The 25104-nt window shown below is 35.5% G+C and overlaps 1 protein-coding gene across 2 annotated transcripts in view; it reads left to right on the forward strand.

Moving 5' to 3' along the window:
• LOC127855540 (UPF0415 protein C7orf25 homolog) overlaps positions 1–20365 on the forward strand; it is a 59743-nt gene extending 39378 nt beyond the window's left edge. For both annotated transcript variants that reach the window (XM_052391264.1, XM_052391263.1), the window contains exons 4-8: positions 10583–10817; positions 11600–13051; positions 17287–17471; positions 17840–17920; positions 18769–20365. In XM_052391264.1, the coding sequence (XP_052247224.1) occupies positions 10583–10817; positions 11600–13051; positions 17287–17471; positions 17840–17920; positions 18769–18852 (2037 nt within the window). In that variant the 3' untranslated portion in view covers positions 18853–20365. The remainder of the gene's footprint in view (positions 1–10582; positions 10818–11599; positions 13052–17286; positions 17472–17839; positions 17921–18768) is intronic.
• Positions 20366–25104: the final 4739 nt, after the last annotated feature.

Here is a 25104-nt window from a genome sequence, read left to right on the forward strand (position 1 = left end):
GCACTATTTAAGAAATATGTCAGGAGTGGCAAGCCAGGCGGCCATAAAGCTGAGGATGGTCCATATCTTAAACGTACGCATGTTTTCAGACTTGTTCTTCTTAATAAGTCTGCTTATAAGTATTATACTCTCGGCAAGAAGACTCATCTGGTTTTAAGCAAGTATTTGAAGAAAGAATGTTTTAATATATATTCACCTTAAGCACTGTTTGTTCTTTAATTAATGTATTTTAACGTTGGGGCACTTTGCTGTGAATGATTGCACAAGTTACTGAGTGACATTCATTACAAATCCATGAGATATGTCCGTTACATTACATCAGTTTCTAATTCCCACTTCATATGTATTCGTCTTTTTCATTCCATATTGATCGGCTTCTCACGTTCCCTTCCGTTCGAAGAGACATTAACGCCGTGAAAGTGATATGTATGCTAATATGTTCTGCGAAATAACATTCAATTGCATGTACCGGTATACATTGTTTCGATGGGATCACGCCACTTTGATGTGTTTATTTTTCAATATTTTTTGCAAGCTATAACAACGACGACTTTGTCATAAATAAAGGTAATTTAAGACAATATTGAGTTTATTAATTAAACAACTTTAATTATGTTGCAATTTACTTAAGATCATGCTCGTTATATATATAACTTAGCACTCGTGATTTAATTCCTACGCATCTATAACCCTTACTGTGGGTTATTCGACAACAAACCATGATAGAAAAATATTATTTATTTATCAAAGCATAGACACATCATTAACAATTAGCGCAAACGTTAGACCCAAGTTTGTTGTTCGTTCATATACAATTAAACGTGATTGTTGTTATTATTGATTTCATTTTTATATTAACCATGAAGCATAACCCAACAAACACTTTCTGTCTGGAATCAATTAACTATTTAAGAACATTTTCCCCAATATATAACATACACAACATAATAGATTATTATACCCACATTACCATTGGTAATGGGGGTTATATAGGAGTCACTTTGTCGGTCTGTCGGTCGGTCGGTCTGTCGGTCTGTCCCGAAATTTTATCCGATCTTCACCAAACTTTGTCATAATTTGTATCTTGATGATGTATAGGTCAAGTTTGAATATGGGTCATGCCGGGTCAAAAACTAGGTCACGGGGTCACTCAGTGTGTTTTAAACCGAAAGTTTGTCCGGACCATAACTATGTCATTTATCGTTAGATTTTAAAATAACTTGGTGCATTTGTTCACCATAATGGGACGGTGTGTCGCGTGAAAAAAGTACGTCGATATCTCCAAGGTCAATGTCACAGTTGGAGTTCAAGGGTGAAATGCTTGTCCGGGCCAAAATTTTATCATTTATTGTGAGATTTTAAAATCATTTGGCAAATTTGTTAACCATCATGGGACGGTGTGTCGCGAGAAAGAAATACGTCAATATCTCGAAGGTCAAGGTCACAATTTGAGTTCAAAGATTAAAAAGGGCAATAAATGAGCTTGTCTGGGCAATAACTATGTCGTTCATTGTGAGATTTTAAAATCATTTTGCACATTTGTTCACCATCATTGGACGGTGCGTCGCGCGAAAGAATTACGTTGATATCTCTAAGGTCAAGGTCACACTTTGACCTCAAAGGTCAAAAATGGCCATAAATGAGCTTGTTCGGGCCATGGCAATGTCATTCATTGTGCGATTTTAAAATCATTTGGTATATTTGTTCACCATCATTGGACGGTGTGTCGCGCGAAAGAATTACATCGATAACTCCAAGGTCAATGTCACACTTTGAGTTCAAAGGTAAAAAATGGCCATAAATGAGCTTGTCCGGGCCATAACTATGTTGTTCATTGTTAGATTTTAAAATCATTGGGCACATGTGTCCACCGTTATTGGACGGTGTGTCGCGCGAAAGAATTACGTCGATATCTGCAACGTCAAGGTCACACTGTGAGTTCAAAGGTCAAAATTGGCAATTAATGATCTTGTCCGGGCCATAACTATGTCATTTATTGTGAGATTTTAAAAATACCTGGTACATTTGTTCACAATCATTGGACGATGTGTCATGCGAAAGAATTATGTCGATAACTCCAAGGTCTAGGTCACACTTGGAGTTCAAAAGTAAACAAATGGCCATACATTTGGACGGCATTTCATGCGAAAAAATTCAAGAGTTCAAAGGTCGAAATGGCCATAAATGATAATGGCATTATAATTCTTAAAAATCGCCATAAATTTGATTCTCTTGTTTTGTGAAGACAGCATGCAAAAAAGTCTGTGTCAATGCGGTACGTGGGGGTTTACGTCACGTCTGTGACAAAGCTCTAGTTAAAGTAGTTATCCCCCGCCAAAGGCGGAGGGATATTGGTTTGGCGTTGTCCGTCCGTCCGTCCGTTTTTCCGTCCGTCCGTCCGGCACTTTTGTGTCCGTAGCCATATCTTGTAAGTGCTTTGGCGAATTTCATTGAAACTTGGTATGCGTATATATATAGATAAGAGGATGATGCACGCCAAATGGCATTTTACACCATCGAACAATAACGGAGTTATGGACCGTTGTATTTTGAAAAAATGCTTTTTTGTGTGTCCGGAGCCTTATCTTGTGTCCAGAAGTATAATGGCGTTGGATATCAATTCAAAGAACTTGCTTGTTTTCATTTGATCTTTACCAAACTTGGTCAGAAGTTGTATCAAGACAATATCTAGATCAAGTTCGAATATGGGTCATGCCGGGTCAAAAACTAGGTCACGGGGTCACTTTACCCTTGACCTTGAACTTAGGGTCCGCTTTTAGGTTTCGAAAAATGCGTTTAGGTTTCAAAAAATGCTCATAATAAATATAAAAACGTTTCTCGGGGGCATATGTCATCCTATGGAGACAGCTCTTGTTTGTTCAATAATTTTACTAAGCTATAACCTTGATGGATAAGCAATAAATGAAGGGAATTTCAGATATTATTTAGTTTATTACACAAAATCATTTTAGTGATCCAGCTATATTTAATTAAAACGTTATTAAAATTACCGGTAAAACATAATCGACATGCGGCTTCATAAACACCATTTTACATAAATTTAATGGTTATTGTGTTTAAATGATTCATTTAATTGATGCTTTAATACAAATAATGCTTATTATATACAACATTGTTTTTAACCAGGTTTTCCGGAGGAAAAAACTGGTTATTAGATTGGCGAATGCGGGCGGGCTGGCGGGCTGGCTGGCGGGCTGGCTGGCGGGCTGGCGGGCCGGCGGAACAAGCTTGTCCGCGCCATAACTTTGTCCGTCATTGTGAGATTTTAAAATCATTTGGCACATTTGTTCACCATCATTAGACGGTGTGTCGCGCGAGAAAATTACGTCAATATCTCCAAGGTCAAGGTCACACTTTGAGTTCAAAGGTAAAAAATAGCCATAAATGAGCTTGTATGGGCTATAACTATGGCATTCATTATGAGATTTTAAAATCATTTGGCACATTTGTTCACCATCATGGGACGGTGTGTCGCACGAAAGAATCACGTCAATATCTCCAATGTCAAGGTCGCCACGACTAAAAATAGATTTATTTTAAAACAAACTTACAAAGGGGGTTAATTTTGTTTGTTCATTTCAAAAGTTCAGTTTGAGTTGTCTCCCTTTATCAGATTTTTTTTCACAATGAAAACCTGGTTTTGTGACAATTTTGTCCCTTGTTATCAGTAAAATCAATAATGACGCATGTGTATACAAAAGTAACATAAACACTCAACGAATATTTCGCAAAAGATTTGGTACAATAAAGTAAAGTCATACAATATCAGTGTTTCTGCTAGCAATAGCAAAAATTTAAACGCTATTTGCGGTAAAGTAACATATATTTAACGAGATACAAAATGCTTTTTTTTGCGATAATATATTCTATGTCAATTTCGCGCCAAGATATCAGAACTTTTACGAGCGAACGCGAGACTGGCTGGGGGTAGCGTCGGAAGAACGACGTATGCAAGAGAACTGCGGCGTGCTTCCGAAGTTACCCGAAGCTAATATCGCATTTGCTCATTAATGGTCGGATATTTCTAGCCGGAAATTCGCATGGAATATATTGTGACACAATAAAAGAACGAGCATATTTTATCGCGTCAAATCTTTGTTACCAGACCTCATCTAGCGTTGAAATTTTGGCTATTGATTGTGTATGTGTTAACTTTATTTTTATTCCCCCGGATCGAAGGATCGGGGGCATATTGATTTTGGCCTGTCTGTCTGTCACTCTGTCATTCTGTCCCAAAACTTAAACCTTGGTTGCAATATTGAAGATAGCAACTTGATATTTGGCATGCATGTGTTTCTCATGGAGCTTCACATTTTGAGTGGTGAAAGGTCAAGGTCATCCCTCAATGTCAAAGGTCAAATATATGGCTTCAAAGCGGCGCACTAGGGGGCATTGTGTTTCTGACAAACACATCTCTTGTTCGAAATATTGTACGAACATTCGTTGATTTTGAATGTTTATGGGCTTTTTACACGTCTTTAACTATAAGCTCATACTTTCGACCCGTTAGCTGAAAGCTAGTACGGTAAATTTGGACCCGCTGTGTATTTACATGATTTCACGAATATCAGTTTTTCACAAAAACTAGCAAAAAAGTGTTGTTGTAATTATTATTTTAATGGTCAAATTTTCGTATAAGCATATCCGCATATGTGTCAGCAGGTGTTTTGTGCACTGCAAAATAAATGGATTATTCTCTAAATAATAAATGAATTATAATCTGAATAAATCATGACAATATTCTGCAAACGTCGCGTTAAAAATAATACTATATTGTAAGTGCATGGCAAACGCATATGACCTATGAAACCATCCATTACCATTTTGAAACGTTGTATAAGAGACGGAACGGATCTGATAGATGATTATGCTGATTGACAAGTATTGTGAGATCGTTATGGTCGATAGTCAGGCTCACTTAAACCGCAAGTGACATGCTTCAAATGGGACTTGAATGACTGGTACGAATTGTATTGATCCACTCATCTTGACAATCATGTGACCTAAGAAACGCACTGAATGGCTTGATATATTTGTATAGGATCTGGCACGAGTTGTCATATCATACCATATTTTATTAAACGAGTTCAGGGATTTTTTTAGTAAGCAAGGCTTTGGCGAGTGTCAAATCTATTTTATCACATGCTTTTAAATGAGTAAATTAAATAAATATTTACGCAAACATAATAATAAATCCCGAATGTTATTTACATTTCGTGACGTCATTTGACGTTGCAACGTCATTTCAGCAAAAAAACAAAATGCGATTGGTCATTAAACGAAAACTAAGCCAATGAAAACGCTTAAAAAGTATATTACACATGTGTTAGATAAAATATTCTTAATGGTTATATTACAAAGGAAACCGGGTATGGCATGCTATAAGTATATATATATTACGTACATGTTTTTGTTGTAACACTTTCCCGCAGTTCTTTGACCGTATACTAGTACTTACTTTTTGTAAAATGATGTATATGTGCAGCTTTTCTTGTATATGGTCATTGTTTAGCATGTTTATGATTGTTTGTAAAAGGTTTATATGTTAACACGCACGAAATCTTTCGTACTTGAGAACCTTTTTTTGTTAGATAAAAATCAGTTTTGAGGTCAAATTTAATAAGTACAAGCCAAAATCTTTTTCTGTCCGGAATTGGTTTACTAATGAAGATTTCCCCCCGAAACACGATTCAAAGTACAATAGATACCAAACCAAGATATTGCATCTGACCCATCAATTGCTGCCTTAACTACGGGAAGGGAACATCTTATCGGAAAAGCAATCGTGATTTGAACAAAATTATTTATAAAGCACGTCTTGAAAGAAAGTGAAATTTAAAAGCTGCGCACAACTGACTTAGATTTGTATTGATCATTACTTTGCTCTTCTTGTATGAATTTGTCTAAGTTATCTGGAAGGTTGTCTAATTTTTCTGACATGTGTTCTCTTCATAAACGTAAACAAATTAGCTTCATTAAATGGTTCGTAAACATATGTTATTCCTAGAATGTTTACCATTATGTTGTATACACCGCAGACAGGTTAATGCGGGGTATAAGGTTTCAATCATCTTCTGATTGTAAATATACGTAATTTAACTTTTAAATATACGTAATTTAAGTGTAAATATACGTAATTTAAGTGTAAATATGCGTAATGTAAGTGTAAATTTACGTAATTTAACTGTAAATATACGTAATGTAACGGTAAATATACGTAATTTAATTGTAAATATACGTCATTTAACTGTAAATATACGTTATTTTACCTTTTTTACGGACATTTAGTCACATTACAACAACATCTTGGATGAACTCGGAAAGTTTTAAGATTGGAATTATTCATTTATTTTCTATGCGGACTTTCCAAAAATATACACATGACTTTCTCATTTATGATTTTATTAAAATTATATTCGCTTATTTTTTCATTAAATGAATTTCATAATTTGCATATGTAATACTTTTGAATTTTGTTAGATCAAACGTATTAACCACCGCGAGAATAAGAAGTATTTTCATATTCTATTCTGATAAACACAATAATTTGGGAGGCAGAAAACTACAACGGGCGAGGCATGGTATGGTATTGCGCAAGGGGGGGTTAGAGGGTTAGGGTTTGGGTTAGTGTTAGGGGTCGGGTTAGGGTTTGGGTTAGTCTAAACCCAACCCTTACCCTAACCCTTACCCTAACCCTAACCCTTACCCTAACCCTTTTTGGGGTTATCACCCCTGACCATGCCTCGCCCGTTGTAGTTTTCCGCCTCCCCAATAATTTCTTCTAGTTAATGCTTTTATACGAGAGTAATACAAGCGCGATAATTGGTAACACTTCCCGAATGTGCATTCGCTAAGATATTGTCCACGGAAATTTTGTAAATATTTCTTAACAAGGATACTTTCTTGAATGTTAAAACAGGATAACGTTAACATGTATGGACATCAAACTCTAAAACAGTGTTTTTAATACACGTATATGTAAAAAAAAAATGCGCGTTGTTATGCAGTTACTTGCGAATGCAAGCACACCTATTTCAAATGAACGTTTATTTATTTATCATATCAAGTGAGGAAGCATTTTAAAGTTGATTTAAATGCTGCACAGATGTACACAACCAAAAAATAGTGTGGTGCGTTAAGCAAATCTTTATTGGAAGTGTCTCATGCTTATATTGGCGCCAAATAAAAATAGTACTTCATATTTCTCATCATGCGACGGGCATGCGCGCAAAGGTTAGTTTAGAAGCGACAAAAGTTGATGCAATCTTTTGGGGGCTTCATAAATATGACCTCATATGATTGTAAAATATGTAACTTACTGTAGATTTTTAGATTCTTCATTCGTATCTTTTATTTAAGAGTTTGAAATTTACATTTATAGACCGCATAGCAAAATATTAAATTACTTATGATTGCATATGCGGACCTATTTATTCAGCTTTTTGAGTTCAATTGTGAAGAATTCATTTATATAACAGTACTTAAATATTATTAATATCGTTTACTTACAGTGGTATTTTCCTTTTGATACAACTCTATTCTTGTTCAACTTCATTATTTTCCGATATTGTAAGGTAGCTGCACATACTTTTATGTGTTTTTTTATACGTTTTTAGTTCATTCACAACACATGATTATCCAATTGCGTTTAATTGTATAAATAACACTTTAACAAACAAGCAAAATAATTTTCGATTTTCATATTTTTGAAAGTGAACTGTGGCTATTTGTATTTCAACACGATTTCCAAAGGTATATTAAACCTGAACGTGCGCATTTGCTGATATATTAACTATCCACGTTCCGTAAGTTATCACATAACATCGACTGACGGACACTTCCAGTCACGTATCTAGAAACGTTGTATTGTGAAAAGAAATATACTCCATATATTGACTGCTTGCCGACAATTGATGAAATTCTATTTCGAGCCTCGCCATACATATTAATATATGCCACAAGCGTAGAGGCAGCATAGCGATTGCGAGTCAATGTAACAAAATTGATCGCCGTAGTTAGAGAGTATAGAGACAAATCTTGCTCTAGAAAGACCGGCTGCAAAAGACGGACGATGTTTTGCATTTAGGCAATAATTATGCCATGATAACGATTTCTGGATTAATTCTCCACGATACATACAAACCTATCATATTTTAGTCGTTTCCACTTAAAGATAAATTTCGTTTTTGCATTGACGTTTAAATTGATGTTCGATTGTGGAATCTTTATTCTTGATAATAAAGCAGAAACAGAGAACCAACAAACTCAGCACAAATGTCGAAGTATTTTCCGTAAAACATGTATATATTTGATGCATAGAGCATCACGACGTTCTCCGATAAAAAATGTTCTTTTTATGCCCCCGAAGGAAGGCATATAGTTTTTTTAACTGTCCGTCAGTCCGTCCGTCTGTCTGTCTGTCAGTATGTCCGTCCGTCCGTCCGAAATCTTTAAAATTGGTCATAACTTTTGCAATATTATATATAGCAACTTGCTATTTGTCATGGACGTGTATCTTATAGAGCTGCACATTTTGAGTGGTGAAAGGTCAAGGTCATCCTTCAAGGTCAAAGGTCAAATATATGGCTTCAAAGCGGCTTAGAAAGGGGCATTGTGTTTCTGACAAACACATCTCTTGTTAATAATAAAACGAACGCATTTTTAGCCAGATCTTGTTGTCTAATGATGTGTATGACAGACAGATGGACGGACTGAAGGACAGTTCAAAAACTATATGCCAGCCTTCGGGGGCATAACAATCTTCACCGTGACCTTGACCTTACAGGTCAAAACTACAATTCGATGTTTTCTTTTTTAAGTAACAGTGATATTGGCCCAAAACGCCTCAACATCAACGTATCTTTACCTTTTCAAAGAGCCTTATAATGACATCCAATACATATTTTCTAAACGTCAAATGCCGCGTTATGATCCTTTTATAGACATAATTGTTTGTAATATAACAAAGTGTTTTGCAAAAAAAACCCACCTGCTATACGGTATTCATTTTCCTTAAAACATGACTAACACATAATGCGAGACTTTAAATAGTGAAGTTGACAATGATCGCTGTTTGTCATTAAGAACTCCGTCGGTCGCCAACAAAGGATAATAGACTGTAAAAAGAAAAATATATATGTGTGGAGACCAACCTTGATGAAAGTTGCTATTGCAAGCTATCAATGTGATTAGATTGGGATTGTATTTGTGGATTTTCTTGCAAAGGTCAAAGTCGCTCTTACTAAAACAATTGAGTATCTCTCAATAACGTTACATTGAATAGATGGATTGTGATACAATGTTATGAGGTCAGTTACTTGCATAACTAGCTTGGGGTTGTAATTGGGACCATTAAGGTCAAGATCATTGTCACTGTAACGGAAATATAAAATTGGTTTCCTATAAATAAATAGAGTTGTTATTAAGGTATGCGCTGAACTTTGATTTGCAAGTTTCTTCTATGCATGGGTTTTAAGTTTGGGTAAGTCGGGTTATTCCGTTCGAAAGTCGGAATACTCCGTTCGGAAGTCGAGTTATTCCGTTCGGGACCAGTTGGGTCAACTTCTATGTAACTTTTTCAAAAAATGCACAAAGTATGTTCCCTATATATGTGTAGTTTTAATGCTGATATTGTTCTAAAACTTTGTATGTTGGTAGCTTACATGTATACCTAGCTTGGTATTGCATTTGAAGAGAGTTGGATGAAGGTAATCACTCAAACTGAAATGAGAAGAAACTTAAGTTTTTATTTTACTAAATAGCTTGGAATTAAATCGAGGTATTGCGCTACAATTGTGTGTGTAGATTGCTTAGGATTATACATGTATTTATTTTAAGCTATTTTAAACAACCAGATACCTGCGCACTTTAGTCTAGACTTTTAACTGTGCTCAAACTGAGTCAATGACGCACTCGTGTCTGCTTTATTTCACGCAAATTGAGAACGTGTCTGATGCCGTGTCGTGTCTAAAAATATATATTAATTTTACCACATGTAGCGGTTGTAACTTAAAGATCCATTGATATGTATATCAACATGTTTATACATAAAATCACCTGAACGTTGTAAAGCACACACATGGTGTCCGCATGGTAAAATTTAGTTATTGTGAAAAATTAAGAATTTCAATTTCGGAGGTCGTAAAATACTATGGTAGTATTATGTTAGAAAAAACGTTTAACGCATTCCAAAGAAGATCTATTAGAGATACGATACTTACCATGATAATTTTATTTGGTACCTTGTTAACTAAATAATTTACCTTATCTAGATTAAGTGGTGTTATGGATACGAAGAAATACAACCATTCATTGTTCAAATGTGTTGAAATATGTATGATGCACGTCGATGTATTAGTTAATTAGTTTGAAGTGGAAAAATAATGTATTCTGTTAATGTTTGAAGCCAATTTTGTTCACCTAATTCCTGTTTATGTTTTTTCTTATTAAGAAGGTTTTCTTGATGGGTTTATTGCTTGTTTAATCTATATCACTCTCTTACATTATTAGATTGCATAGGATAGCATCATATTAAAATTAAGTGTACTTTATTTTATTTCAGTTGTCAAGGCGACGTGGTGGTTATGACGTCACTCACCTACGCAGCAGCAACATCAACCACTATGCAGGTGTTTTGCATGCAGCTAAATCTCTACCGCAGGTTACACACCTTTTGCAAGCTTTCAGATGCCCTGAACGGTCTGAAGCCTTACACGTCGACGTAGTGGGTGCCCAAGGCCATCTATGGATAAAAGTCATTGCAAGAAAAGCGCAAGCTCTGCATCTCGTCTGGGCTGGTACTACATTTGTTGCTTCTCATTTACAGCTAAACTGTAGGTTTTTGAAATTAGTATTGTTATTTTCGGATTTAATAACCTGTTTATAGATCACACTGATGCATGAAATTCATGATTAATTGATTTCATGAGACAAACCAGTTTATTATTTGTTAACCAGGTTTTCCGAAGGAAAAAACTGGTTATTAGATTGGCGAATGCGGGCGGGCTGGCTGGCTGGCTGGCTGGCTGGCTGGCTGGCTGGCTGGCTGGCTGGCTGGCTGGCTGGCTGGCTGGCTGGCGGGCTGGCGGGCGGGCGGAACAAGCTTGTGCGGGCCATAACTATGTCGTTCATTGTCAGATTTTAAAATCATTTGGCACATTTGTTCACCATCATTGGACGGTGTGTCGCGCGAAATAATTACGTCGATATCTCCAAGGTCAAGGTCACACTTTGAGTTCAAAGGTCAAAAATGGCCATAAATGAGCTTGTCCAGGCCATAACTATGTCATTCATTGTGAGATTTTAAAATCATTTGGCACATTTGTTCACCATCATGGGACGGTGTGTCGCACGAAAGAATCACGTCAATATCTCCAATGTCAAGGTCGCCACGACTAAAAATAGATTTAAAAAAAAACAAACTTACAAAGGGGGTTAATTTTGTTTGTTCATTTCAAAAGTTCAGTTTGAGTTTTCTCCCTTTATCAGATTTTTTTTTCACAATGAAAACCTGGTTTTGTGACAATTTTGTCCCTTGTTTTAATAATATTTTAAGATTTTTGGGTTTTATGTTGTATAGGACAAGGTCAATTTGGTGAGCGAGATATTGTTGACCAAGGTTTGGATTACATAGCGGCGTCGAAGGTTCATCCGGTAGACTTTACGGACCCGATTATTGTTTTTGCTTTCTATGGTGGGGTGACATCTACATTAGCGGAAAAAATACGCGATCTTGGTATTGTAGTCATAGGACATAGCGTTCCTTTAGACGATGCAGTTGTAACGAAAATAGCAAGTTTAAGTTTTTTGGGTGACGAAAGCGATGAAGGGGATGTCGAGTGGGACCATTTTGTTCAAGGTTTCCTTTACGAGTCTGAAAGTTCAGTTTCAATGCCTCAATCTGATTACCAGGATGCGTTTGAAGCTAGGCTAGACAGCGTGTATCTGAGTTATTCGGATGATAGTGAAGGCCTCGCAATCGGAATCGAAAACGCCGCCGAGACACTTGATAGTGTCGATGCACGGATAGCTAATAGCGATGGTGAAAAAGAACCGGTACTAAAATCTGTATATAGAACCGGTTGTGTTGTAAATGAATCTCGATTTGAGAAGCGGCTGGCAACGGAGTATCTTCGTCCTGTGGGTGACGACGAAGACGAACAGCTGTTGTTAGTTGGTGAGCAATCCATTGTACAAATGCGAAACGATATATCCGGTGATGGTAAATGCACCGCTGTTACTTCATGTACATCTTCCGGCTGCGTTGATTCGATCGTTCAAAGCAAGCTTGGTTTGAGAATAAAAACATCCCCTCTAACCTTAAGTGAGAGAACGGATTTCTTTGATCCTTGTGAAGAAAAGCAGCAAGCCGATATGACAATATGTTCTCATCTGCACAATACAAGCACAAACATCGAACATTCAACAACCAATCGAACATTACTTATGGAAAACAGCGATGGCATTAAATCAGGCAAAAGTAATAATGATGTGACCATGGTCAAGGGGCGAAACCAATTACAAACTATTGATCTGGCAACCACACAAAAGGAATACAACTCTGATGAAATCGTCTCTGGGGATATTAATACTTGCCAAAGTATTAGAGAAAGTAATCCGAATTCTGAGCTCGGCTACAATATGTTGCTAAGTAAATTAAGCAGCAGAAGCCAATTTTCATCGGAAACTAATATGGACGTGGAGCCGCAACAAGATGTAAAATGTAGACGTTATGCAAATATTGGGAAATGGAATTTCCCGGATCAAACGATTCAAGTTTTCATCGAGAATGAGATTCTGGGGAACACGTTAATAAATTATGCCGATTTAGACTCTGTACTTGAGAAAAGTACTTTTGAGTCGATCAACAGTAATCCAAGAGTGAACCTAGATGTAACAACACTAATAACATTGGTTTCCTCGGTTGCTAATGGCAACTGTTTCTTCAAATTTCACGAAAAGATACTTGCACAACAAGCCGAAGATGAAAGGGATAATCCTGTTCTGCCCACTTTAAAAGATTTCCTCGAAGGTAAACTAAGTTATTTAAATGACTTTACAGGGGCCTTTTCCCGTTTGGGTAAATTGACAAAATTGAAAAAAGTTGTTTCAGATTCGCAAATTTTCGTTTTAGTTATGATATTTGTGAGAAAACAGTAATACTGAACATTAACCATGCTCTAAAATAGCCATTATATTAATCTAATGACGATTTAAAAACCCGAAAATTAAAGCGTTGCAACGTGAAACGAATTAATAATTTGGAGAGTTCTGTTGTTGTCGTTATATTTTGTGAAACTACGAGGATTGCTTATATAAAGTATAAAATACATCTGGTTTTATAGGCGGAAGAATGGCGGAGTGGTCTAAGTGGTAGACTTTTTACTCCAGTACTCCAGTGATTAGTGGTTCGAGCCCTGTTGAGGGTTCTTTTTTAGCTCACCTGAGCACAACGTGCTAATGGTGAGCTTTTGTGATCGCCTTTTGTCCGGCGTCCGTCGTGCGTCGTCAGTCGTCCGTCGTCAACATTTTGCCTTGTTAACACTCCAGATGCCACATTTATTCATTTATTTTATGATCTTAATGAAACTTGGTCAGAACATGTGTCCTATTGATACCTCGACTGAGTTCGAAACTGGGTCAAGCTGGGTCAAAAACTAGGTCACTAGGTAAAAAAAAATCTTGTGAACACTGTGAAAGTCACATTTGATGCCCAATCTTCATGTCACTTTGTCAAAATGTTTGTCTAAATGATATGTTGGTTAATTTGAAAAATGGTTCCGGTCCATTGAAAAACATGGCCGCCAGGGGGCGGGGCAGTATATTTTATACGGCTATAGAGAAACCTTGTGAACACTCTAGAATTCACAGTTATTGCCCAATCATCATGAAACTTAGTCAAACATTGGTTTCATTGATATCTCGGACGAGTTCGAAAATGGTCCAAATCAGTAAAAAAAAACATGGCCGCCAGGGGGCGGGGCAGTTTTCTATATATGTATATAGTGAAAACATGTAAACACTCTAGAAGTCACATTTTTGGTCCAATCTTCATGAAATTCTGTCAGAACATGTGTTTTCAGGATATGACGGTTAAGTTCGAAAATGGTTCGGATTGGTAAATAAACATGGCCGCCAGAGGGGGGGGGGGCGGTCACTTTCCTTATATTTATATAGTTAAAAAGCTTGTGAACACTCTAGAAGTCACATTTTTTGCCTAATCATCATACATTTTTTTATCTAAACATCGATTTTTTAGATATCTCGGACGAGTTCGAAAATGGTTATGATGGATGGAAAACATGGCCGCAAACTAAGAGATATAAAGCTGAAATAAAGACAACATGTACATAATTTTGCAGTATTTGTCTTTCTTGTTTAACCTGGTTCAGTAATCTATTTTAAGTTCTGCTCTGGAATTTGGGAATATATTGATAATTGATAAATGGACTGTTCTGAGGGAAAATAGACTCTTCTGCCAGTGCTTTCAGAACTGTATAAAATAAGCTGTTTTGGCTGATTTAATCATCTCTTGATGCTTTCTTGAAAAGGTAACAGCTCTTGAAAAAGGTTGGAATTTTGAAATAGTTAAACTCTAAATTATTGTAAAACCAGCATCAAGACATTTTGGCATTATTTTCTAAATTATTCTAATTATTTTTATTTGGTATTTTCTAAATAAGAAAGGTATATTGCTTTGCTCATGTCGGTCGGTCGGTCGGTCGGTCCGTCCACCAGGTGGTTTCCGGATGATAACTCCAGAACGCTTGGGGCTAGGATCATGACACTTCATAGGTACATTGATCATGACTCGCAGATGACCCCTATTGATTTTGAGGTCACTAGGTCAAAGGTCAAGGTCACAGGTGAAGGTCACAGTTACTGGAAATAGGCATTTTAAGGATTTAGCATGGTTCAAACAAGGGAAACAACTACCGTTTATGCATGTCCTTTTTATTACAGCATTTGCCTCCCTTTTATTCATTTAAAATCTCATTTTACATCAGAGATTCCAAATCTGACCTGTAAATGAGCCCCATATTTACTGCAAGTGATACGTTACCTTTTTCCTGTACTACTACTACTACTACTACTACTACTACTACTACTACTACTACTACTACTACTACTACTACTACTACTACTACTACTTCTACTACTATTACTACTACTATTACTACAACTTCACCACCACCACCACCACCACCACCACCACCACCACCACCACCACCACCACCACCACCACCACCACCACCACCACCACCACCACCACCACCACCGTTCACAGTGACTAAAAACGTATTCACACAATGGCTGCTACTACAACTTATAGCCCATATAGGGGGGCATGCATGTTTTACAAACAGCCCTTGTTTCAATAACTTTAATAAATTCTTCTTATTTTTATGCCCCCCTTCAAAGCAGAGGGGGTATATTGTTTTGCACATGTCGGTCCGTCCGTATGTCCGTCCGTCCACCAGATGGTTTCCGGATGATAACTCAAGAACGCTTAAGCCTAGGATCATGAATCTTGATAGGTACATTGATCATGACTCGCAGATGACCCCTATTGATTTTTAGGTAACTAGGTCAAAGGCCAAGGTCACGGTGACTCAACTTAGAAAAATGGTTTCCGGATTATAACTCAAGAACGCTTACGCCTAGAATCATGAAACTTCATAGGTACATTGATCATGACTCGCAGCTGACCCCTATTGACTTTCAGGTCACTAGGTCAAAGGTCAAGGTCACGGTGACTTGACACAGTAAAATGGTTTCCGGATAATAACTCAATAAAGCTTACGCCTAGGATCATGAAACTTCGTGATACATTGATCATGACTCGCAGATGACCCATATTGATTTTCAGGTCACTAGGTCAAATGTCAAGGTCACAGTGCCAAAAAACGTATTCACACAATGGCTGCCGCTACAACTGACGGCCCATATGGGGGCATGCATGTTTTACAAACAGCCCTTGTTACATTTGATTCACTGAAGTTTACTAATCTCCATAAATTGTGTTCTTAAGATAAAGTTAGACCTATTTTCTAAACTAGATTTTTGAAGCAACTTCTAGACTTACAGTAACTATTATTTATATCAGTTTTTTTGACAGATTGTGAACTTCTTTTTGCATTAATTAAGGTAGTTGCTGGATGTTGTTCATTTTTGTATCGATACTTAGATTATTTAGACTTAGCTTGAACCTGTTCTTAATTCTCTGTCATTGTTCTTCATTTTGCGAGTTCTTGGAATAAAAGGTAGTTATTTTCGTTAAAGCTGCTTTGGTTTTCACTTAAAGATTAATTATTTAAATGTATTCAGGCGTATCTGACTGGACGCCTTTAGTTAATTGAATTACAACCAGTCAGCGGTGTCATCCTGACCGGAAATAAGCGTTCGTCGAATAAATATTTCCGCATTACATAAGTGCACACAAAGTTACATAACTCGTAACCGTCCCGTGACCGGTTCACTTGCGTAAGCGAACGAGACCGCACTACCACACCTGGATACGACAGTTGAGTTCGAAACTGGTTTGGACCGGTAAAAAAACATGGCCGCCAAGGTGGAGGTATTTTTCCTTATATTTATATAGTACAAAAGCTTGTGAACAATCTAGAAGTCACATTCTTTGTCTAATCATCATGAAATTTTGTCAAAACATTAGTTATGTTAATGTTCTGGACGAGTTTGAAAATGGTCGTGATCAGTGAAAAAACATGGCCGCCAGGGGGTGGGGCAGTTTTCTTTTTATGTATATAGTGAAAACATGTGAACAGTTTAGAAGAAACATTTTTTGCCCAATCTTCATGAAATATGGACATATCTTGGAAGAGTTCAAAAATGGCTCAGGTCTGTTAAAAAAAAACACATGGCCGCAAGGGGGCCATTTGTTGTTCATTCTTCATGAAACTTGGTTAGAACATTTGTTCCCTTGATATCTTGGGCTGCAAAGAACGGGTCATTTCTTTTTATCTCAGGGGAGCGACTTTGGGCCTTTCAGACGCTCTTGTTTCTTTTTTTAAATTTTATTCTTGATTTTTTTACTAGAGCGTTTTGTATCCAATATTTACATTTACCAATATAAAGCATTTAATGACATATAAAGCATTTAATGACACACTTCAAAACATGCCAAAATCTGTGAAAAGGCCCTTTTAAAATAAAAATAAACTTTAAAGAACATATATTTATAATGACTTTGTTTGTAGAAGATAACAACTGTTGAATTACATTTGTTTCTTGATATTTGTTACATAGGAAAACAAATGTTTAGTTGTAAGACTGCGGTCGACAGTTTCATGCACATTCTGGATACGCTGGGCGGACCTGGAGAACGCCTGCGAGCAGAGACTTTGTTGCCGACGATAACCGTCGTCCCTGACGACCCATCATTTCGAACGACTTCAATGCCAATTACCGGGAAGATTAAGGATAGGTCTAAGGTTGTTTTTTGTTTTATTGTTTGTATTGACTAATTGTTTAACACAATGTATTATGCTCTTCATATTACTCAATTGATTAATTAGGAACACCTAGTGTATGTTTCTTTTTAACGGAAATGCAATGCACAATTAAATACATGTTACGGTAAACCTCATACAGCATGGTATTTATTATATGTGTGAAAGAAAATGTGTTGACACCAATTGATGTTTACTTCAAAGCAATTTGCATGATAGTTACTTGCTTTCGTTAAGAAGCTACATTTTACCAACATGTATACATTTTGCTTTTAAATTATTACGTGTTTGAACATCTGACATAACTCCGTTTTTATTGAATCTCGACCTGCCATTTCACGTGATTTCAGATCATATTCGGCACAGGTGATAGCCTTCGTGCAGTGACGGTAACTGCGAACTCCGGCTTCGTACGCGCCGCAAATCATCAGGTATACAGCGTGCAATCTTAAGTATACTATTTCAATATAATGTATGTTTGTTGGTTACTTATTTACTTAAATACGTATTTCTGATACTAAGTTACATACTTTGTTTTATGTCCACGCCGAAATTCGTTTGTAACATATTTTATTATTAATTGAATGTCATAATTTTTTATTTAAGTGTGTGATGCTAGTACAAGAGGTTTGTTTTTGATTAGTGCCTTTTCGATTCGTTAGCGTGTAAATTGTCTTGTCTGCGTTAATTGTCATGAATAAAACACGTTATTAATGTAGTGTCGCAATAACATGACCTATTCGAAGAGCAAATGGACAATATTCAGAAATGTTAGCCAGAAACATAAATAGAGGTAGTCCTGTTACAACCAACTTTTATATGAGACACGTGAGACTATTAAACCGTGAACGTAATAAGGATTTAAGTCGGGGTTATCGCACTGGAATGATCAATACAAATCATTGCGGTTTAAACCGGTTTGAAGGCTATTCTCACCTAAGTATGAGAACAGAAAACCTTTAGTGACAATAAGAGAAACAGCGGTCGTAATACGACTTCTATTGTCAGAGATTTGATACCGGCAAAGGATTTGTTTCTTATTCTTTTACTTACGTACGTGAACAGATTTCTCAAAACAAAGTGTTTTTTTCAAGACACTACTTTAATAACGTCTTAAAGATTTACAAAAATGTGTGAAAACGTGTCTGAAAAATGAAATGAATGATTGACCTGTATTTGCATTAAAACCATGTTAAATACTTATAAAAACATATAATACAATAAAAAATTGAACCTAACCATCCAACAACACATACTATCCAAATGTGTCATTTTTCAGGGAGTGATGTTGTCCGTGTTTCTTCATGCCTCGCGGGCGCTCACAGAGCGACGGGAAGAAAGCGCGGAGAGAATCGAAAAATGACGCGAAAGAAGGCAGTAGTAGTCAATTTGATTGAATAACAGTATTTAATGTTATGTATGTGGAGTACCGGTATTACAATGCACGTGACACTTGTATGTTAATTGATACTGAAAGATAAAAATATGTGCATCGATTTCAATGAATAGCAAAGCATTCAATTATGCAGTGGTTATTGACAGTTTTGCAATTTTAGGTTATTGGCTCTAGAAAATTTACATTAATAATAGCTCCATATGTTTCCACATCAAGGCGCCAGATCATTTGATTCGTTAATATAAAAAGGCCGACGAAACAATGCATTGTTTTTGTGGTTTTAGTTTTGTTGGCCCGTCACTTTGTTTTGTTCGGGTTTTGGAAATGGATTGCGATAAAGTATAAATTACTTTGTATGTATTTTAATTTAAAATGTGCGTAACATTTCAATTTGTTCTTTTTTTATAATTGTAAGCAAACCTATGCGGCAATTGTTTCAACTAATTTATGTATGATTGATATATGTTTTTTACCGTGTAATATGTTTAACGTAAGTGCCAGTAATCGTAAAACAATTCATAATTTGGGAATTACTTACGGCTTGCACTTGTAATGCTATTAAATAACTAAATCATTGAATATAACAACTAATATGTAAAATACAACACCTTACAAATGTATATGCATGGTTAATTAAATGCTTAACATTTCGTCAAATGTTCATATTAAGACTAATGCATTCAGAAAAGCTCTGTTTTAATGTTCAAAGTAACCATATTATTGCATTGGAATGCAAGTTTTCACCTTGCAACGAAACCTAGTTTAAGCTTATGTTAAAGGTAATTTATGCATAACTCATAACAAGTTATTGATGTGTGTGTTTTGTGTATTCGAATTTTTATGTCCCCCAGTCTATACTAGGGGACATATTTTTTACCCTGTCTGTTTGTTGCTTTGCGTCAAACTTTAACATCGGCCATAGCTTTGGCAATGTTAAAGATAGCAACTTGATATTTGGCATGCATGTGTATCTCATGGAGCTGCACATTTTGAGTGTTGAAAGGTCAGGGTCATCCTTGAAGGTCAAAGGTCAAATTTATGCGGCGGGGATATAGTGTTTCACAAACACATCTTGTTAATTATATAATGGTTGATATCAATGAACGTTATTTTTGTTTTATTTTTATTTAACTAAATGGGAAGCAACATGTGCGATTGAGGTTCCGAAGGCATGCATGCTATGTTTTGTGTAAACGATGCCGCTTTAAACGGACGGTATTGTTAATTATGGTTAACGTTTATGATGTATCTACTTATTGCTTCTCAGCGTTATTATGTTTAAGTTCTTACTAAAGCTTATTGGAACAACTACCTCGGAACATAACTCCGATATAGTTTTCTAAAAACATTTTAATGCTGTTACATTAAAGAGCAAAAAAAAACACGCTACTTGAACATGCAGTGTTTGTGTTTTACTGAAGGTCTGTATGCAATTATATATGAGCTGATTATTTCTCTCGTGATAAATGAAGCAAATGAATGGGTGCAGGCTAAACTTATTCTTAATTTAACTTTATTTGTCTATGTGAAAAGATGATACAGGATTACATGACGTTTTTCTAAAACACATGGAGTAAATGCTATTTATGGTCTTTAAATCCTTATATGTCATGTACATGCAGTTTCTGCGCACAGCTTTTAAATACTTTGATTTCAGATTTATTAATAGAGGACATGAAGTTATAAAAGTTATTTAACACGTTCGACCGATTTTCTCTTTCAATGGTTAAGCTACATTAAGATTTCTATTATGATACCAATACCATTTGGAAACTCTGATGGTAATGTAATCAGAAGCTTGATATTTCGATGGTTTCCAAGCTGTGTGGGATGCATAAATATTGCAATTTGTATTTACTTTGAATTTTTAAATTGATCAGTCACTATCTTCAAGACTTATTTTCCAAATGCGTTTCCTCTAACACAAGATTATTTCAGCGTGTGCTCTTTATAAGGCACGCATAGATTACAACAAGTTGAAATGACAATGTGCGCTCACTACCACGATTAACACTTAACCAGTAACCGTTTCTTGTTTACTGTAATTGTTTCGAATCTCTTTGCGTTTCATCAAAGCTGGTTAATAATTAAATTGCCCTTAAATAAAGTGCAAAATATAGATGCATGCAGAATAATGCGCTTTCGTAGCATTACAAGGGCCTATCAGCTGCATGTGTGCATGTATAATAGCCACTCAGGTCGCCACATATCGACTCCTTCGTCTTTCGCAGTCATCGTTGTGATCAAGTGTGTCTGTTAGATATTCAATAAAATAGCATGTTTGTTTTACACCGCCATCAAGCAGTATTGTCAATTATCACGCGATCTGTAAGTGTAAAGTTGTAACTTCCCGATGAATATAAGCTTCAATGCCGGAAGAAGTCTTATGCCATAATTCGATTCTCTGATTCAAAGAATGAGCAGGAAATTAAAATATGTCATTTGGTTGCCATGTAAGGTCGCCATATTTGAAAAAAGCACAGGGATTTAGGAAGATGAATAATAATTACTACAAGATTGCCTTTTATCTATGAAATTGCCGGTTTCTTTAAACCTCTGAATGTCTGCTTACTATTTTACAAGTGTTTATTGTAACGGTCCCTTAACATATGAAATACGACAAACAGTCTGTTATATAAATATAAAGCGACTGGTCGAGGACGTATTGATGTTCTTATTTCAATTGCACGAAAAAAGGGTATCATGCTTTGAAGTCAACTTTAGACAAGCTTGGCTTGGTTATATGCTTTATATATTTAATTACACGTGCGACATTTGTTATATGGCAAACCAAAGAATTAAAGATCAATTTCTTCAAAAGTAGAGTGATAATTAATCTTCAAAGTCCAAAGTGGAATTCTACTTAAAATTAAATAATTTATCGAAAATGAAAAATTCATCGATTGTATATCTAAAAAAGCAAATAATCGAAATGAGCCAATTTCAGTAAGGTTCCAATTGCCTTCAAAAAGAAGTTGACGGATAAGGAAGGTTGTTCCTAGTAGTACGCAAGTGTGAACGCTGTAAAATATAACATCCGGACATCATGGCCTACCATAAGTAAATACATACCAATTATTGCTAATGTTCTTAAGCTCAAACATTTTGCAAATGTTTTAGTCGAAGCGTTAAAACTTGGAGGTGAGAATTCAAATCTGCTGTATAATGTATGATAACAAACATAATACTACACTTAAGAATACCTGCGGTACATGTAAGTAGTACCCGAGCCGACAATGACCAATGGAGCGTAAATAATGTATAGCGGTAGAAAGTAATGGATTCACCCAACAGCATTTGAAACAGTGTTGTCATATTTAGGAAGCAGAATGTTTGCTATTTTTATGTTTTTGCCCTATATCATTTAAGGCAAGAGTTAGCAAAGCTGTGAAGTTGTATTGATATTTTTTAACAGAAAAAGAAGAGTTAATCACAAGAAAATTATTGAACATTGATAAACTGCATTTATTTCAATATAATTATAATTTTCGGACGGCTTAATTTTTGTATCTAAATTTTCGGACACCTGTAATTTTTGAATATTTTTGGTTTCTAAATTTTCGGACCTGATTTTTTTTTTAAAGTGTCTGAAAACTTAGAGTAATTACAGTATTTCAATAAAATAACCCCATATCAGAAACTGCATCTATAGTTATAACTGTTTCAATACAAGAATAATGCATCCAAACAATAAAATATTATTTTTTGCTGGCGTCTTATATCAGCCAAGCTTTTAGATCTTATATTTTAAAATTGTGTGCTTATTTATTTATATAGTTGTCCGAACTTCCATAAGTTTAAAGAAAATTGACATGTTTAGTCTATTATCAATAAACCTTTCTACAAAGATTGACATATGCATGGATGATTTCTTTGAACGTTATCAATCAAGGCACCCACTAACTGGACTTCATTTTGACCTTTGACTTGACCTATATATGGACAAATTCAGAAGGTCCAATTTTCAGTTAATTCTTAAAAAAGCGCTGCGTCTAACATCAATACTGTTTGCTACAAAGCTTCTCTATGGACACTCAATAAACCCACCTCACCTGACCTCATATTGACATGACATGAATTAACCCTTTATCACTTACATACGTATTTGACGCATTTGAAGTCCCTTAGAAACTCAAATTTAATTAAAGACCGTACTTACTATATTTAAGTTTTAAAGGCTTTATTTCCAACCCTTAGTTACTGATGAGCAACAAACAGCATACAACCTTATACAAGTATTGAGTTTATGGAAGTTTACAACATAAAGTGCCATTACGTTTACAGAGAATTAATGACACTTTTTTTGCTGATGCATCTCAATAAATCACTTTGAAGAGAGAAAACAAAGGACACATGTAAAGATCAAACAAGGATTTTAGTCTTACGTCTTAGAAATAGGGAAAATAGGGATAACCAGTGAATCCATCTTGATTTAAGAATTATAGTAAGACTTGATACAGAAAAATTAAATGCCCCCAAGAGACCAGTTGAAGGGCATAGGCCTCATACAATGCTATGGAATGCATCCATCAGAATCAGTCATACGGAGAATGTCTCAAAACTAATTGATAAAGGCATTTATTTTATCAACTTTAAGATCTAAAGTACGCATGTTGTATGTGTTTCTAATGTCTTACATAAACAGGGCCTGCTAAAAAGCTTTTCTTTATATTTATTGCTATTTTGTAAGTGCCATTTCTGTATTTTATTTGTAAAAGACTGCTGCATTTTAAAAACAAATGTAAAAATGTCAATTTATTAATTAAATGGTTATTTAATTCCATTATAGAATAGTTCGTTCTAAATACGAGCCTGTTTCTTAAAGAAAATAAGTTATTATGAATAAATGATTATTTAAACTAGAATATATAGTTGTAACTTTAAATTGCATGAGCAATTCTGCAGAAATTTTAGTCACCTACACATATAAGTTTTCGCTTTGTCCAATCATCTAGTCTCATTAAAAAAATGTTTTGTGGGGGAGTACAAACATTTGACAGATAGATTGGAGCTTGATCCCATTAGGATTCAGTTGCTGTAAACTGATCATTATATTAATTACACAACTGAGCAATATTTTAGACAGGAAAATATCTTACTTTGTCGTAACATGATTAGTGTGCCATTTAAGTTAGATAACAATTATTTCTTGTAGTGCTCTAAATAATCATATTATTATACATGACACATGCTTAATTGTTTCTGTGATTTAATGTTATTTAATATCACAATACTGAATAGAAAATGTAGAGAATACTAGGTTAGCGTTGAGTACAGAGAAGTTTATGTTGCGAGGCTTAGAACGCCGGGAGCGCGAGCCGAGCACAAAAACTTCTCTGTATTCAACGCTAATCCAAGTATTCTATTTATCCCATTTGATTTTTGTCAACGTGACATTTAACATAAATAGATATAATAACCTTAATAATAATTTTAATTCATTCTTAAAAGCGCTTAAAATCTAACGAATGTAACATTGCGTAGTGAAATAAATGTACATACATTTGTTCTGGTACTCAAAATAGTCTTTAAAATATTCACACCCAAACTGCAAAACAAGTAAAAATATCATCATATGCCTCGATACAATTTTACGCAGTATGCGAATTGTAACACATGACGACCGCGAAAAGAAGATTTTACTTTACTATAATTCATTTCCCGAAGAACAGGGAACGACAAAAGTACAAACAAAAACCATAACACGTTCGAACTAGTATCTTACTTTAAAATCCATCTAATAATCCATTTATCTCAATAAGTGACGATTTTGCATCTAGGGTCTTTAATAATTATTTTAGCATAGTCAAATAAAGACCCTTATGCCATCCTATCACTATATTCAAATGAGTTTATGAGCTCCATAAACTGTCTTCTTCTTCACACGCTACGTCATGTAGCCTACTCTATGTACATTACTGCTGTTAAAATGAACCGAAGCAGTTTATCGAATAAAGCCGTTGGTAAACTCCGTTGCATTTGCAGATTTCTGAATTATGTTTAAACTTGCACAATGTTTTATATATCTATGGTAAATGCCATTATTGTACAAGAAAATAATTTAATATATAAATACACAAAGAATGGAAAACATTCCATTACACAACAGATAAATGAGTGGATAATAATCGTTTACAAAATGGGACGTTTCGAATTCCAGTGTGGTGCTATTTTTACCATCGTATACTTTGCACAGCTCTGCCTAACGTGAATTAAATC

The sequence above is a fragment of the Dreissena polymorpha genome, chromosome 13, assembly GCF_020536995.1.
Source record: "Dreissena polymorpha isolate Duluth1 chromosome 13, UMN_Dpol_1.0, whole genome shotgun sequence".
In the NCBI taxonomy this organism is placed as follows: domain Eukaryota; kingdom Metazoa; phylum Mollusca; class Bivalvia; order Myida; family Dreissenidae; genus Dreissena; species Dreissena polymorpha.